Genomic DNA, 16,628 nt, shown 5'->3' with positions numbered 1-16,628 from the left:
GCTGCGGCGCCGCTGAGAAACCGCCGCGGCGCTTTGGCGGCTCACAATAAGCCGTCGCGCCACACGGCGGCCGCGACGGCTACCCTATTGTGGTCACTCTTAAAATAATGTTATTGACAGTAGACCCACACTACTTCCATTACTTTTTACTTTTTTTTTATTTTTTTCTTATCTTATCAAGTGCATATTAAAATTTATGTGATATATAAATTTTTTATATTCATTAGAGATGGAGACGGAGGGAGTTAAAAAAATCAAAACAAAAAAAACAAAAACAATTTAAAAAGAGAAAAAGATCACATTTTCCATATTTGTGATTGGAATTGTTTGACCACAAAGGAAAAGCGCGTGAATGTCGGAAAATGGCGGGGTGGTAGAACAGTAATTTCCTAAAAACGAGGTTAAAATCGTCATCCAGCTCAGTACTCTTACTCTGCGTTCAAAGGTCGGGGCAAAAATTAAAAAAGGACTTGGTAGAAAAAGAAGGAAAGAAAAGAGAAACTCGCGACAGATAGGAGAGAGGGACGGGAGAGAGGGAGAAGAGGGAGGCTGGAAGCTCACTCTCAATACCAATGGTGGTTAGGGTTTTTCTACTGATTCGAATACAGTAGCCCCGCCCGAGCAACCTCCTGATTTTGTCGGAACAGCTCGTCTCCTGCCCTCTTTATTCTTCAAAACCCTAATTTCGCGTTCGGGGGTTTGGTGATTTGAGCTCAGCAAGTTCTTCCCCTTGCTGTTCTCGCTCGGAATTCGCATCGAGATTAGCTTCTTGGTGTTTTCAATGGGGTCGCAGGACAAATCACCGAACAATACCACGCAGGTCAGTAAAGGGAAAAACACACCATCGAAGAAAGAAGTTTTTCTCTGTATCTTAGGCTTAGGGTTGAATTGGAGTGGGTTAGGTCCTTTTCAGGTTTCGATTTAGAGCTCTCGTGTTTATTGGCTTTAATTGGGGGGGGGGGGGTTAGAATCATTATATGTGCTTAAGAGTTCCCACTATACAACGGAACAATTATTTCTTAATCTGAAATTTGTTTTCTGATACTGTTTAATATGTGTGAATGTGTTTTGCTACTTCTGTTGTTCAATATATGTATGCTTAACTGCAACGTAGTAGATGAGTTTGAAGGTTAAGTGATAGTATTAGTAGCAAACAAGCAAGCTAATTGTCTCCAGTACTGATAATAGATTAGACTGGTAAGTAGGGGAAGACAATCTTGTTCTGTTGATATCTTTTCGTAAGATGTTTTGATCAATCGTAGTTCAAGTTCTTTGAGGTTTCATTACTACTTGGGGTACTCCCTGTTTATGGATATCTAATAGTAAGTAGATTTGCACTGCTGGTCCAGTGTAATTGAATTTCTTGAGAAGTTGCTAGGCTGGCAGTATTCTGAAATTCCTTTAGAAAGTGCATGAATATATTTTGAAGGCTATGTCTTAGTAATCATGAAGTCAACTAAACAATGTCTTTTTAGTTTCTTCGAAGTTTGCCATATGCTTATATCAGAGGATTGTAGAAGGAGAATAAATCTGAGGCCTTCTTCAAAGGATGTTTTAATCAGAAGTTCATGAAATATCTATCCCAACTCCCAACTGAACTTTAGGAACTCTACTATTAAAGAGTATCACAAGTCTTGTGATGCATTTTTGACTTTCATGTTTCTAGAATATTACAGGCAATTTCTTTTTCACAAAAGAAAAAAGTAATATTATGACAGAGAATTGATTATGTGGTTCGGATGGTCGGACCACTCTCTTTTAGCCGTAGATTAAACCTATTACTAAATGAGATTCTAACATTTCTGGTAGTGTATATCTTGATTGTATTATCTTCTATGAGAGAGGTTAAAAATTAAACTAGGTATTCTGATCTCTCTGATTATATATTTTAAACACATTTTCAAGGGTGTTATTTGAATTCATAATTTAATGTTTTAGAAATGTAAGCAACTTATCTGTATATTATGGATTATCTTGAATCTGTTTAAGGGAAGTAGTATGGCAAAGTTTGAGGGGAGCAACCAGGATGGAAGAGGTAATTCGTGATTAATATAGGATGGAGAGTTATTTGATATCTATATAGGGGTGTATGTTTGAATTATTTATTTAAATTATATCTTCGTATTACCGATTTAAGTTTTAGACTGGAAAGCCATTCAGTTGGGTTTTTTCTACAATTTCTGTAGTGGTAAGAGTGGTAAGACCAACTTATTTCGGGAGAAAAAAAATATCAGACCACAAACATGAGGGAAAGTAAATATAGATGGAAAAAATCCTTTTTCAAAATTCATTGCCATAACCATAACTATAAGTCTATAACGAAGCCACCCGAACAAACATATACATGTCCACCAGATCTTGAAACCAAGAGCCTCACATAATTTTTTTTGAATAGATGTTTCTTTTGGATTTTTGTTGCTGAGTGCATTCTTAAACTCTTGAAGGACTGATTGATAGTTTTAGTAAGTCCGTTTTGCTGCATGTAAATCTTTCTTTTCATAATTCTTCACACATCTCCTGGTTTCCAGCGTGTTAAAGTATACCGCTTGAATGAAGATGGGAAATGGGATGATCAAGGCACTGGGCATGTCACTGTTGATTACTTGGAGGTTTTATTACCATATTTCTCTTTACCATACTTTTCTTGGCATGATGGCTGCATATTATAATTTTACTGAACATTATTCCTTGTGACGCAGAGATCGGAAGACCTAGGTCTGTTTGTTATTGATGAGGAGGACAATGAAACACTACTGCTGCACCGCATCAGCTCAGATGATATCTATCGCAAGCAAGAAGGTGTCCTTTTCTGAATTGTTCTTTTTTCATTCATAAATTTCATTATTCTTGTCTTGTTTCCTTCTATAAGTTCTATACTGCATTTTACATTTTCAGATACAATTATTTCCTGGCGGGATCCTGAGTTTTCAACTGAATTGGCCCTTAGCTTCCAAGAGACAACTGGTTGCTCTTACATATGGTTAGTATCAACCTTATTGTGATTTAAGTCAACTTCCTTTTAGTATATAGCTATTTAAAGTGTGCTGCTCAACTTACACATCTTCATATTAATTGTGATCCATGCAGGGATCACATATGTAGTCTGCAAAGGAACATGCACTTTAACTCACTTGCCAGTAAGTTTCCTACGGTTGGTGTAATTATTACCCATGTCTTTGTAATTATTGTAAGTTTTATAATTTTTCCCATGCTATAGGTGCCTTATAGTATCTGAATGTATTTTGGAGAAGTTTATTCAAGTGTAAAGAGATGAGATTCTAGTGTTGATGGTTGTTGAGGGGCAATGTGTTACTTGTTTGGTTTACATGCTCTTGTTTTTGGGACAATCTTTCATGTGCTTGTTTCTATAGTCCCTCGTATAATTGACATTTCAATAGACAATTTTCATGTCATTAAATTTGAAAAATCAAATAATGATGTATATTCTCACATGTATCTTTTATGTTCTCTCTTTATTTCTATCCATATTATAGTGATGTAATTATTTGGCAACATGTGAAGTTGTCATAATATTGAAGCAGTATTAGTTGTAGATATACAAGGTAATTTGCATATAAAAGGAACTATCACTTACCACATGGTTATTATTACATCTGGTGCAATGATCAACTTACTTGTAAATGTTATTAACTTATCAAATTGCCTAACGAGTAACCATTCCTATAAATTCTTCTTTCTGTGGCTTATATTTTATTTTTCAAAAAGAGTCCTGCCAGAATGCTTAAGAATAATGGATTTTTTTGTGCTTCTTTAAGAAATTATCTTAGAAAACCAAAACCATGTTTTCTTACCACACTGTCCACACCTGTACATAATGAACATAAAGGGTAGTTACCTCAGTGTGGACTCTTGTATAATGGGTTTGGCAAGCCCTACTTGGGCGCCATGGACCAAATGTCTCCATACCTATGCGGCTGCCATAGATTGCCACAGAAAACTTCCATGCCAAAGCATGGTGTTGGTGTTGATAGAAAATACGTAATTTGAGAAATTTAGTCCCAGCAGAAATGGTAATAGCTGTATTGGTTTATATTTTGAACCTTTCAGGTGAAACTTTCAACAACATCAATAGTGAGTTGAGGGAACTGCCTCCAGTTGAGTTGTCTTCCCTCCCTTCGATACTTAAGGTACTTGATCAATTCCCCTGAATTTTCTCATTGTATATTTTGATGATAGTCGTATTATTTTTTTTGTTCTTTTTGAACTCTCGTGTTACTTTATTATCCTTTGCATATCCCAATATTATCCACATGTTTGTTCTGGTTTTGCAGATTGTTGAGTGTGGCATAGCAGATCAATTGCGTGTGACTGAACTTATATTGAATGAGGTAAATGCTCTGTACTTTATGCTTTATCATGCTCCTCCTGCCTATGGTGCACATGCTTGTGCATCTGTAAGCAATCTATACTAATCTAAAGTGCAAGTTTGATGAAAAGTCCTTAATACCTTTTTTGGAGGGAAAATGGAAAGATGAGGTGTCTTCTATTCAAAAATAATTTTTTAAGACAAAAACAATTGGACAAATAATAGCCCAATAAAATGCTAACTTCTTGAAGAAGTGTTAAAACACATTTAAATAGTGCACTACCATTAAATTTTTTTTATAATTAAGTTATTAAATTTATATATTAATTAGCCTTATATTTGAGTTAAATTGGAATTGTGCTAGAGTGTTTAGTTTGCCTTCCATTTATTTAGGTTAAAATTGAGATTTAATCATTTATTGCAATACTTTTTAATATAAAGAGTAGTGTAAATTCTCACATTATTCAAAACAAACAAGATGCATAAAGTATTATCGTTATTTTAAGTGATAGTAGTAATTTACTTTTTATACGTATATGTGGCGGGAAGTAAGAAATTTATTCTTTCCAATATAAAAAATTCATTTAGTCTTTGGAAATGTATATCAAGTTATGCTATGGTCTGAAATTAAAAGAAAGAAATAAACAGTCCACTAAAATGTGATTATTGGATAATACAAATTTTCTAACTTGACTTCTCAAAGAAGTTTTATATGATTTAAATTATTCATATATTTAATGTGGATATGTTTAATATTCCATATTTTTTCAAATTAATTTTTTATAAATTAAGCTATTAAATTTATATATTAATTTACCTTTTATTTGGATTAATGACTTGCATAGCACTTTCAATAAACATCTTTGCTCACACATATTTTCTTTATTTGTATATCTTATTCTAATTAATTCATACTCTTTGATCATTAGTCACACATCTTATTTTTGTCATTAATTTTATTGTTTTTACTTCACTTAGATTATATATTAAAATTGCATAAATGTTTCATTGACTGGGGAGTAGTAAATTCTTCATTTTGAGTGAGACAAGATAAACACATTTCTGTTTTTTTAAATCTCCATATTTCTTTCAATTCTTATTTTCTATATATTTATTATATTTTATATTCATTATTTGAAACTCTTATATCCCGTGCATAGCTCCGGTGTTAATACTAGTTGTAATAATGCAAAACTTTTTTGTTCGCTGGGAAAAAGGTCTCATGTCAGATCTGTTAAGACTATAACTCATTAATCTAGAAACTTTTCATTTTATGCTATTTAGTAACAGTGATGATACACAGTGATGATACACTGTTTTATACTTTGATAGTTTATGTGAACCTGTAAAGGAATGGTAAGATGATTCTATGCCATTTTTCAGATTTTGTGGTGTTGTTTGCCTTTCTTCTCTTGTATCTGATTTTCTTCTTGCTTGATGCTTATACCCTCTTAAGTTATTATCAGTTGATGCTGACTTAAGTTAAGCTTATTTGTGATGCAGCAAGATTTTTTCCGGAAGTTGATGGAACTTTTTAGGATATGTGAAGATTTGGAAAACATTGATGGTCTTCACTTAATTTTCAAAATTGTTAGGGGAATCAGTAAGCAGAATTATTGTTCTCCTTGGCATAGTATTGTATTCGAGCCATGCCAACATTCTGAACGTTTTTAATCCACCATTTACTTGCAGTTCTGCTAAACAGTGCTCAGATCTTTGAGAAAATTTTCGGGGATGAATTGATTATGGATATAATGGGATGCCTAGAGTGTAAGTGTTTCTCCATGCTAAAGTATACATATAATTGGATCTCCAATTGTTTCAGACCATTGGCACCTCTCTGAATATCTTGGTTGGTGCTTCATATGGTTTTGCAGATGACCCACAGGGACCTCTCACCCATCACCGCAACTTTCTAAAAGAGGATGTAATTTTTAAGGAGGTAAAACCTCATTATACTTCATTAATTCCCATTCCATCCGTGGCCACTTCAAAGGGGATGCTGAAGAAATCTCTTATTGAAGATACAGTGCTAATTTTTCATGTGTGTTGTTTCAGGTTGTACCTATTAAGGATCCTGTAGTTCTTTCAAAGATACACCAAACTTACCGAGTTGGGTATCTGAAGGTATCATTTTGTGATTTGCACTGCATATCACATATTCTCGTTGTGATTGACTGATTTGAAGAATGAAATGTGATGATTGCGTTGCTCATTCTAGGATGTCATTTTGCCCAGAGCTTTGGATGAAGGCATAGTTGGAAATCTAAATTCTATTATTCATTCAAATAATGCAATTGTAAGATTTATATCAGTTGGTTCAGCACTTCTTATCATGCTTATTTTTCTCATTAATTTTAGTTATTTCCTTGCAGATTATTTCCTTGCTGAAAGATGATAGTGCCTTTATCAAGGATTTATTTGCTAGGATGAAGGTTCCTACCATTTCCATAGAATCAAAGAGAACTGTGGTACACATTGGATTCCCTTAAATTTAATTCCTCTTTGGAACCACCCCCTACTCATTATGGGGACGAACATGAAATACATGTACGATATCATTAGGGAACATATATATATCATTGTTCAAAAATGAGGATACATTATGCCATAAAACTTTTAGGGTTTATTGCTCTTAGCATGCAGAGAAGTAATTGGATGAAAATGTATTTTCTTTAATAAAAAGTAAAAAAAGTTGTGAAAATAAAATATGTCCCAAGGTGTATTTTTTCTTATTTGGTCCCGGACCGAGTACATGGACCAGGGGGCGTCCCTGTGGCTTGTGCTTCATAGCATGCAACATTATCATTTGTAGTCCTTGCGAGGACTATAACTTGCTAATGTGTCTGCTCATTATTTTCCATGAGCAATCTCTTACCTGCTGCACATAACACATGCGTAAACCTACATTCAACCTGCTTTCATTTTATAGTAGTAGTAATTTATAAATATATTGTATTTTATAATTTTTGTCTGTCAGCTTGTTCTCTGTGATATTCTTTTCTTTTCCTAGTATATAACGTTACTTTACTTTAAGACATTTCCCAAATTATTTTAGGTTTTAAAAAAAATTGCCAATAACTGGTCAGTTACAGTGTAGTGCGTATTACCGAACACCCAATCTTATCTAAAATACACATGCCTACTTGCTTTTGCAAATTTCTCATCATTGGTAATTTGGATGATGTGGGGGTAAAAGTACTACTTTATTTGCATCATGAAGTGAGAGTTTTCTTGGTTATCGGCTTGAGCCTTGGATTATGGATTATTAATAACCATATTGGTATCTTGGTAGTGAGAGCTGTAAAGGTATATTACCAATGTCTATTGAAATTTCAGGAGCTATAGATAGTAAATAATTTCAGAAAGTGTCAGTATAATATTTGCGGTGCTATTTTTAGATGCATGTGAAACCTACAGTGTTCGTATTGCTCGTGTTTAAGAATTCCTGGTGGAGTTGTGCACAAATATTGTTCCTTGATATTCATATAGGAATGTTGAACATTCTTAGAAAATATTTAGTATAGTTTGTTCAGTATGAACTCACAATTTTTGGCATGCATGGCAGTTTGATATAAAGTTAGTAGCAACTTCTATGCAATATGCCTGGGTTGGTCTATATAGTTTGATATAGTCATTTCATGTAAAGTTCTGTGAACATTTAGATAAATGGTATTGGTTGTTGACTTGGATGTTTTTTTTATCACCGATCATGTTGCTTCCAGCTTGCTTTTGGTTTTTAGTAAATCAGTCTATATACTTCAATTCTAGAGTTTAATATTCAATGGATTATGCATGCCAATGGAGAGACAACCTTTCTTTTTTCTGTGTTGTCAAAATAGTAATCCAGAAATCCACACCTTGTTTTTTGTGTTAAAATAGGTAGACTTCTTGCGCGAGTTCTGTACCTTAAGTAAGAGCTTGCAGATGGTACATCAGCATCGGCTATTTAGGTATGTTAAGCTCTGCCTGTCTATTTTTTTCTTAAACTAAATTTCATACTTTACAGGATAAATAATATATTTGCCTTGTTGTCCACCTTATAGCTCAAATGTTGACAACTTTTGCTGATTATAGATAATTATATTATGCTGTAGGGATCTAGTGAGTGAAGGCATTTTTGACATCATAGCGGATGTCTTGCAAAGTGAAGACTATAAGCTTGTATTGACTGGGTAATGAAATAAATCAGTCTTTATAATGAAGAACTTGTACTACAATTTTTTTGTTTTCTATGTTGTATTCTGTACATTTAGGATCGCTCCATGATTTTTTGCCATAATGGATGCAGGACAGACATCCTCGTTCTTTTTCAGAGTCTGGATGGGAATATTTTGCGTTCTTATGTCAGTCGGCAGGAAGGAGCTCTTCTTGGACTCATGGTGAGAATTTGACTAATCTACTTAAGTGATTTCATACCTGATTCGTTTGGCTGCAGATATTGGTCAGATTAGTTGTGTAAATTGACCACACCATGTAGTAGTCTTATCTTATTGAGAAAATCCTGTTAAATGGGGCAAACAACTGTCATATGTTGAAGTTGGATTTATATGAAAAACCAAGATGATGCTCTGGTAAAGCTTATGAGCAGATGATCCTTGTTTCCAAAGTTTTCATTATACTTCGTCCGGCCTACCGAAGATGACTCACTTTAATTTTTCATCAGTCCCAACCAAGATGACCTCTTACTTATTTAGAAAATAATTAAAATATTCAATTACCTTTTCTTTCTCTTACTTTATTTCTCCCTTCCAACTTTAAACACCCAACAACTTTTTCTCTCTTACTTTATTCTTGTTTTCTACTTTAAAACACTCAACAGAATTTTATCTACTTTAAAACATCCAACAACCTTTTCTCTCTCTCCTTAAACTCCTTAAAATAAGTGTGCATAAAATCCTGTGCTGTCACATGCAGGGGTCCCTGGGATGGAGGGAGTATTACTTTGAGCCTCCTTTAAGCTCTTTTTCAGAAGTGGATTTAGTATCTTTAGGTTCTTTATCATTGTTTCTTTAGTGGGAGGAGGTGGGTTGGAAGAATACTGATAGATTGAGTAAATTGGAAATATGATGATAGCATGATAATGAAATAGAGATGCCTTGAGAAAGAAAGTCCTGATAGATCCTTAAACTTACTCCATTTCTTTGTATATGTAGTACAGTCCTTGTTTATTTCATGTGCCATAATGGCCTTGACATTATTCATCATTGTGTGGGTTGTTGCCATGCACAATTGCGAATTAAGATCATGAAACTCAATTCTGTCTCGATTATCATAATTTAAATGTCTTTCATATTGTGTGTGCATACTCTCCATTATTTACTGTCCTATCAGCAGTTGGTGTGGTAGTATCTTAGCCTCCTAGCTTAAGGTAACTTGCTTCTTAATGTGCAGGTGAAACATATGCTTACAGATTATGGAGATAATATGCATTGCCAATTTTTTGAAATTCTTCGCAGTCTTTTGGATTCTCCACCAGGCGCACAGGTACATTACTCGTACAACTGTTTCCCTCATTCTTTTTCCACATTAATTTCTCCTCACAATATGGGAGTCTCTATATTCAAATTTTGTAAAATGATGTCCTCCCTCCACCTCGCTTATGGTGGGATGAGGGAGTAGTACTTTTATCTATGAATATTCCCTTACACATCAACTCCTTTAGGTGATTATAGCATGTGTTTGACTGTCTCAATTTATTGCAGAGAGAAAATATTGTGGAGATTTTCTATGAAAAGCACTTGAATCAGTTAGTTGATGCATTATCATCATGCCAGTCAAATAGTGATGGTCCTGGCAGCAAGTCTGATAGTTCACTTGGAGGACCCGGGATTCAAAGATCCGTGAAGCCTGAAATTTTGTTAAATACCTGTGACTTGCTATGTTTCTGCGTTGTGCAGCATCCTTACAGGATAAAGTAAGGTTTTCACTCTGCTTGACTATGTCTATGCGATCAAGAACCCTGTTCTGATCTATCTTTCATTTTCTCTGTAGATGTGATTTTCTTCTTAACAATGTGATCGATAAGGTTCTATACCTGACAAAAAGAAGAGAAAAGTACCTTGTTGTTGCTGCTATTAGATTTGTGAGAGCGCTTGTTTCTCGCAGTGTAAGTAAATAGTATTGCATTCTCACTCTTATTCCTTTCTGACACTAATGTAAATTTATTGATCTATCAATATATGATTTTTCAGAAGTGGCAGATTATGTAAACAAAGATTCTTAGGCATATATAGCTAGTTGTAGTTTCTTGGTGCTAATTTTTTTTTACCATATTATTGGCTGATAACCCATTTCCAGAAGTAACCTTGGCTAAAAAAAAGTGTTGAAAAATGTATTTTTGTATAATTGGCTAGCCATGATGATGTCAAAAAAATACTTGATGACCCCTTATCTTGACTGTGTTACTGATTTCGTGAGATATTATTATTGTTTGCCCTGAGCTGATCATAGGGCAGAGATCCCATTTTATTCATCTACAGCGACTGATATTATACCCTATTCTTATTGATTTTGCAGGATGAGCACCTAATGAATCATGTTGTTAAGAACAACCTTTTCAAACCAATTGTAGACGCCTTTGTGGCCAATGGAGATCGTTATAATCTTCTAAATTCTGCGGTTCTTGAACTCTTTGAATATATCCGGAAGGTTTTAATTTTTTTTCATATTTATATACGTGTATGTACATTGCACTGATTGATTGGGATATGCATGGCTTTTGCCTTTACCAAACTCTTTTTTTCTCATGCATGGCTTTTGCAGGAGAATTTGAAAATATTATTACGGTATCTGGTGGATACTTTCTGGGATCAGCTGGCAAAATTTGAAACTCTCTCTTCTATTCATGCACTGAAAGTTAAATACGAACAGGTATCGTCATTTCTCTGTGATATATGCGCCTCATCTTGGTGGTGTTCCACAAATGAAACATATTGCCACTTGCAGTCGCTTGAAAATGTTGGTACAGCAAGCACTGGTACATTGTTAGACCAAAGGAAACGACTTGATGAACGAGCTCTGGAAAAAGAAGAAGAGGATTATTTCAATGAGGACAGGTGGGTGCTTCTCCGCTCATGAATATAACATGGTGTATATCGCTACTAAAAGATTGGATCTTGATATGATAATAAATATTTGATTTGTTTGCTTCAGTGATGAGGAAGATTCAGCATCTGCTCATTCAGCAAGCATTAAACGAGGAAAACCTGAACCTCCCATTTTAGTTAATGGGTCTGCTCCGGAAAATCCGTCACCTAGGTATTTTACTGCCAGACTGAGTCGGAAATCTTTCCCTTGGAAGAACTACATTACTTATTCTGTCTAAAATTGAAGGTCTGGTGGACTGGTTGATTATGACGATGATGAAGATGACGAGGACTACAGGCCGCCTCCAAAAAAGACTACAGGCTCGTCTGATGAAGATGGGGGACTGGTAGAGTTCCCATTGAAACGCAAACTAGTTCCGAAAGAGGATAGTGAGGCAAAAAGGTTGCAACTCTCTCCGAAAGGCTTAAAACCCAGAGCTGTCTTTTGCTCTACCTTAAAGGACGGGGGACTATCCAGCAACAAACAAGCAACCGAAAATGTTCCTCCAAGTGTAAACCAGAATTCCGTCACACCAAATCCTGAGAAGGGGCTGTCTGAAACTGCAGAAGTGGCAAAACACACGGTCAAAGACGAAGTCTCTTCCAAAAGCTGCAATGACAGTTCAGATGATTCTACCGATACAAGAAATCTTGGAGATGAGCGCCCTTTGTTATCACCGAAGTCCTCGCCAGAGATGGCTGTGAAAGGATCTTGAATATATTCGAAAGAGTTCAACATGCTTCAACTTCCACACGGCAGAGTCCCCACATCGCCCATATTCTTTAGCGGACTCGACCAAATAGCATGAGTAAACGAGGGAGACAAACAAACAGAGCCCCCCTCGGATACTGGGAGAGCATACTGTACAGTACTGTCGCAAGGATGCAGAGGACTTGCCTGTAAGCTTCTTCCTTAATTTAAGTTTCCGGGCAAATCTCAGCCGAGTATTGTTGTTCGTCGTTGTAAGACTAACACCAACTACAGCCTTTTGCTAATACACCATCGTCATCTTTGCTTGATTCTTTCTGCTTACCTGTAATGTCGTCACACATGTTTGCGTTTGTATGTGATAAAGACAGGGAAGCAAGCAAATCCTGTCGTTTTTGCATGATCTGTGTAAGCTAGGGAACACATTTAGGGACCTTGTTGAGGCAGAATTGTGTTTCTTTTTCATGCGATTGTATCTTACTTAGTAAGAAAAATGTACATTATTTTATATTCGAGGTAAACTATCTTCTTAAAAAGGCTATTGACTAGTTTCTCCTTGTCGATGGCGTTGAAATCGACAGTTGCTCCATAGGGGAATTTTGTAGAAGAGAAGTGCCACTGATTTTTTTCGTAACTAATTATTCATGTTTACTTAGAGGGGGTATTTATTTTCATTCAATCGATAAATTTATCCAGACTTTTTGGGTATGTTAAAGGTTCTATCCATCTCAGTATGCAATTAAGTAATTTATATTACTACTATTATCTTGGTTTATTTTAGCAAATTTACTAAAGCAAAAGTTTATTGACGAGTTTGGAGTATTAATTTATTAAGTAATACTAGTAAATGAATTGGCATGATGCTACGCTTCATTTATTATATACCGAGTGAGCTGATTTTGGCCTAGTACTGAATGTCATTCGATTAATCAAAAGTTAATGTCATATTTGGAAAGTGTTCCGTTGATTATACATCTATACTTAGATTCTTATTTTTAATACTTTAGATTGCAATTATTAATTTTGTTACATTACACCGATCTAAAATCATTTTAGCATCTCCTTTAAAGCATATCCACTTTCCAGCCCAGACAATAAATATAAATTTCCAACAGAAACCTAATATGATAAATAAAATACTAGTACTAAGATTTTATGTAATGACTCAATTATATCCAATCAAAATAAGGGATTTCGATTCAAGAAGATCGGCAGGAACCTCGCATCTTACAGCCACGTGTCCTCGTCCTTAGTAATAGTCTCCGCTTCTTCGCCATTTATATATTTCTGTTTCACTGATCAATTCATTGCCTTTTCTACATATATAGACCTTTTTATTCTGTTACCTAACTATATTTAATAGTAATAGATAGAAAAGAAATGTTTGACAAGAAAAATTTGGAGACTCGATCAGTTCTGGATGAACTGAGGAATTTTGAGAAGAATGTTTTCTTCGATCTCGGCCACCCTCTCCTCAACCGCATTGCTGACTGCTTCGTCCGAGCTGCCGGGGTAACTGTTCTTATCCTTCCACATTCTACTAAATTAAACTCACATTTCATAATAAAATTAATAGTATATGAAAGAGAGTTTCACATTCTGGCGGAGTAATAGTTTTTTCCTACCAACTATTCTTAAAATTCGCACCAAATCAAAATAAGACTATAAATCATGGACGATATATTTTGGAATTAAGAAGCACAAATTTCATCTATCTGCAATTTGTACGCACTATTTTTAGTCCATTTGCATGCAGGCGATGGTACATTAATTGACATGCAAATGGCCGATAGATACTAAAACTAATGTAAAACTCATTTATGTATAACAATATTTACAATACTTGTTGCAATCTACGAGTAATTATTCCACATCTTCCATGGTTAAATATATGTGCTTTTGCTGCAGATTGGAGCAGTTCAAGCGTTATCAAAAGAAGCATATTTCACTGCTGTAGAAGGTTCAAACATTTTCCAGCTTATTTTTATCCAAAAATCTATATTTTTATCCACCCAACCCCACACAAAAAGGAAAAATTGTTTTATTTTTTATCCAAAAATCAAACAAAATTCTATACAAATTTATGATATGGGACAATAGACCCGAATAAAAATGTTTTATGCCTCCGCCTCTGTTTTCCAGGTTGCAATGGCGACACTGTTGCTTCTCCGAAGAAGGCGCGACAAGTAGCAGCCCTTAGAGGTACCGAAAATTGATTCATTTTTAGAAATTTAATGTAATGAGATTTTTGATAAGGGGATGAGGATAAGATTTTTATTTTGTTTTTTTGTTTTAGTTGCGTCATTGATTTCTTGCTATCGTTAGATCCAAGTACGCATTAACATGTTATAAGATGTGTGCTGGTATTGATACTACCCAAAATCAACATTAAAATAGAACCATGAAACATGAACATCTTATTTTAGTTTGCCTTTCTTTTGATGTCACGTATGGGAATAAATGCATATGAATTTGCACAGCTTGTTGAGATATAAATTTGTAGCATTTTTAGAGTAAGTCAATGTGATTTACTTTTTAATTAAGTTCTGCTGCCTTATCATTTCATGAAATTTTCTTATTTCATTTGGTTATGTGCAGGGGAAACTAATCAAAAATCAGTTGAGGCATTGGTAAGTCTAAATAATCGTGCTACGTTACTATTTAGATTCCTATTTCAACAACGACTAATTAAGTTGAACTTGTTTAATGTTTAGTCTTCAAAAATAAAGATGATTTTGATCCAACCAAAAATAATTCTTTTGCTTTGTAATGTGATGCAGATGAAGAGGACTGGGAAGGAAACGCTACAATGGGGTAGGATAGCATGAACTTTATATGAATATCCCTTTTCTCTACCTAAAAAAAATATTTCTCATAAAAAATACTATTTTCATTGAAATTTTACAAGTATAATAAATAATCATAGAATTAGTAATGCAGGTATGGTAGCCGGAGTTTACTCAGGGCTTACCTATGGGTTGAAAGAGGCTAGGGGCAGCCACGATTGGGTATAAAATCGAACCTTACTTTTTAAATTTCATGTAAAAATATGCAAGAATCTGAGTTGAAATCAACACAACTCGGAATATTTGACATCCTCATTGGTTCTTTTCTCGGATGCAGAAAAACAGCGCGTTGGCCGGGGCCCTCACTGGAGGGGCCCTGGCGCTAACGCTTGACCATAGCTCCCACGAAAAGGTAGTGCAGTGTGTTATAACAGGAGCTGCTCTGTCCACCGCTGCTAATCTTCTTGCAGGGGTATTATAGTCTTTTCAACTCTTCGCGCAATAGTATAATTTTTTTTTGTCATTTTTTTCACTTCAAGAAGGTTGAAGTGAAATTACTACGTAGGCACAAATTTCTCCTAATGTACTTACAATTTACCTTTGTAGTTGTGAACTTAATTTGGACAACCAAATAATGCAATTTTGAACAATTTTGTTGCAAGCTTGTGGTGTATGTGTATTTTTTCTCTTATGTATTATCTGATTATCTCATTTGTCGACAAATTCTACGATGACTCATAGATTAATGGTCTAGTGAAGCAGAGGAGAAATGGTTATTTTTTGAACAAGAGAGAGAAGAATTTTTGTAGAAATTTTTTTATGGGAGGATATTAAATCTAACATATACTATATAGTACCAGTCAAAAATAATTCTTTCAAGGATAAATTGGCAAATGAAAAATATAATTTTATGATAATTAAATCACTATACACGATTTCAATTATTATAGTAGTATATTTTTGTGTGATTTAATTATTTCTAATTTTGCCAAATTATCCTTTAAAATATAGCGAATTGGAACGAATTTTTATTGAGGCTAAGGCCATCCACTACGCTGTCTCTATACCGTCCCTTAAACCGTCCATTAACTACTATTTGACCACTATTTGAGGGCCCCACTGTCCTTTTTTCCTCCATCCCTTAACTAAGGGACGGAACCTGCAACGCTCCGTCCCTTAACCGTCCCTTATTCCGTCCCTTAATTACTATTCATTCAATTTCATTTTTTATTTTTTTTCCCAACCTAATTCAATTAAAACAAACACACTTTTCCTCGGCCACCTCCACCGCCTCGCCTAGATCCTCTTCCTCTTCTTCCTCTTCCTCCTCGTCCTCGCCCGCCTGGGGTTGTACACCGCCTCGGCCACCTCCACCGCCTCGGCCTACTCCCGGCGTGGGATCAACGGGAAAATCCTCCCGGATCTGGGATAATCCCTGCGAATACCGCGGGGCGGAGGGACGAACATATGCATCAAGGTCAAAATTGGGTGGTTGGTACCCCGGCGTCGCCGAGCCCTGGGTCCCCGGCGTTGACGAAGCGGAACCGCCCAATGTGTTGATCATGGTCTCCCAATCGCCGAACGCGTTGAGATCCCACCCGCCGGAGCCGGAACCGCCGTAGTTGCCGTCGCCGTCGCTGGACATCTTGAGTTGTTATATGAAAATTTGAGAGAAAATCTAGATGATAGGAAGAATAGATGTGTAGTTGTGTGTGGAA

At 35.4% G+C, this 16,628-nt stretch overlaps 2 protein-coding genes across 4 annotated transcripts; both read left to right on the top strand.

Annotated features, from left to right (window-relative positions):
* The first annotated feature begins 438 nt into the window (after nt 1-438).
* Nucleotides 439-12,660, top strand: LOC121796081 (serine/threonine-protein phosphatase 4 regulatory subunit 3-like). 3 transcript variants are annotated; one of them, XM_042194806.1, is made up of 24 exons: nt 439-820; nt 2,529-2,609; nt 2,700-2,799; nt 2,896-2,980; nt 3,088-3,137; nt 4,069-4,148; nt 4,293-4,349; nt 5,831-5,930; nt 6,020-6,097; nt 6,205-6,269; nt 6,386-6,454; nt 6,549-6,626; nt 6,703-6,795; nt 8,210-8,280; nt 8,425-8,502; nt 8,619-8,709; nt 9,722-9,814; nt 10,033-10,244; nt 10,322-10,436; nt 10,847-10,978; nt 11,093-11,200; nt 11,276-11,385; nt 11,483-11,587; nt 11,663-12,660. In XM_042194806.1, exons 1-24 carry the CDS (start codon nt 782-784, stop codon nt 12,129-12,131), a joined length of 2,559 nt encoding a protein of 852 aa, XP_042050740.1. In that variant the 5' UTR covers nt 439-781; the 3' UTR covers nt 12,132-12,660. The 3 variants fall into 3 exon arrangements, with proteins under 3 accessions (XP_042050740.1, XP_042050739.1, XP_042050738.1); XM_042194805.1 differs by having other exon boundaries at nt 6,703-6,798; XM_042194804.1 differs by having other exon boundaries at nt 6,703-6,798; nt 11,093-11,385.
* Nucleotides 12,661-13,451: 791 nt separating this feature from the next.
* On the top strand, nt 13,452-15,525 carry LOC121794920 (outer envelope pore protein 16-2, chloroplastic-like). Its single transcript, XM_042193323.1, has 7 exons — nt 13,452-13,636; nt 14,033-14,084; nt 14,267-14,326; nt 14,723-14,754; nt 14,905-14,938; nt 15,065-15,132; nt 15,248-15,525. Exons 1-7 carry the CDS (start codon nt 13,505-13,507, stop codon nt 15,389-15,391), a joined length of 522 nt encoding a protein of 173 aa, XP_042049257.1. The 5' UTR covers nt 13,452-13,504; the 3' UTR covers nt 15,392-15,525.
* The last annotated feature ends 1,103 nt before the right edge of the window (nt 15,526-16,628 follow it).

This window comes from Salvia splendens, chromosome 3, assembly GCF_004379255.2.
Source record: "Salvia splendens isolate huo1 chromosome 3, SspV2, whole genome shotgun sequence".
Lineage (NCBI taxonomy): Eukaryota > Viridiplantae > Streptophyta > Magnoliopsida > Lamiales > Lamiaceae > Salvia > Salvia splendens.
Note: the sequence above shows the minus strand (reverse complement) of the source record. Positions and strands in the feature narration are given on the sequence as shown.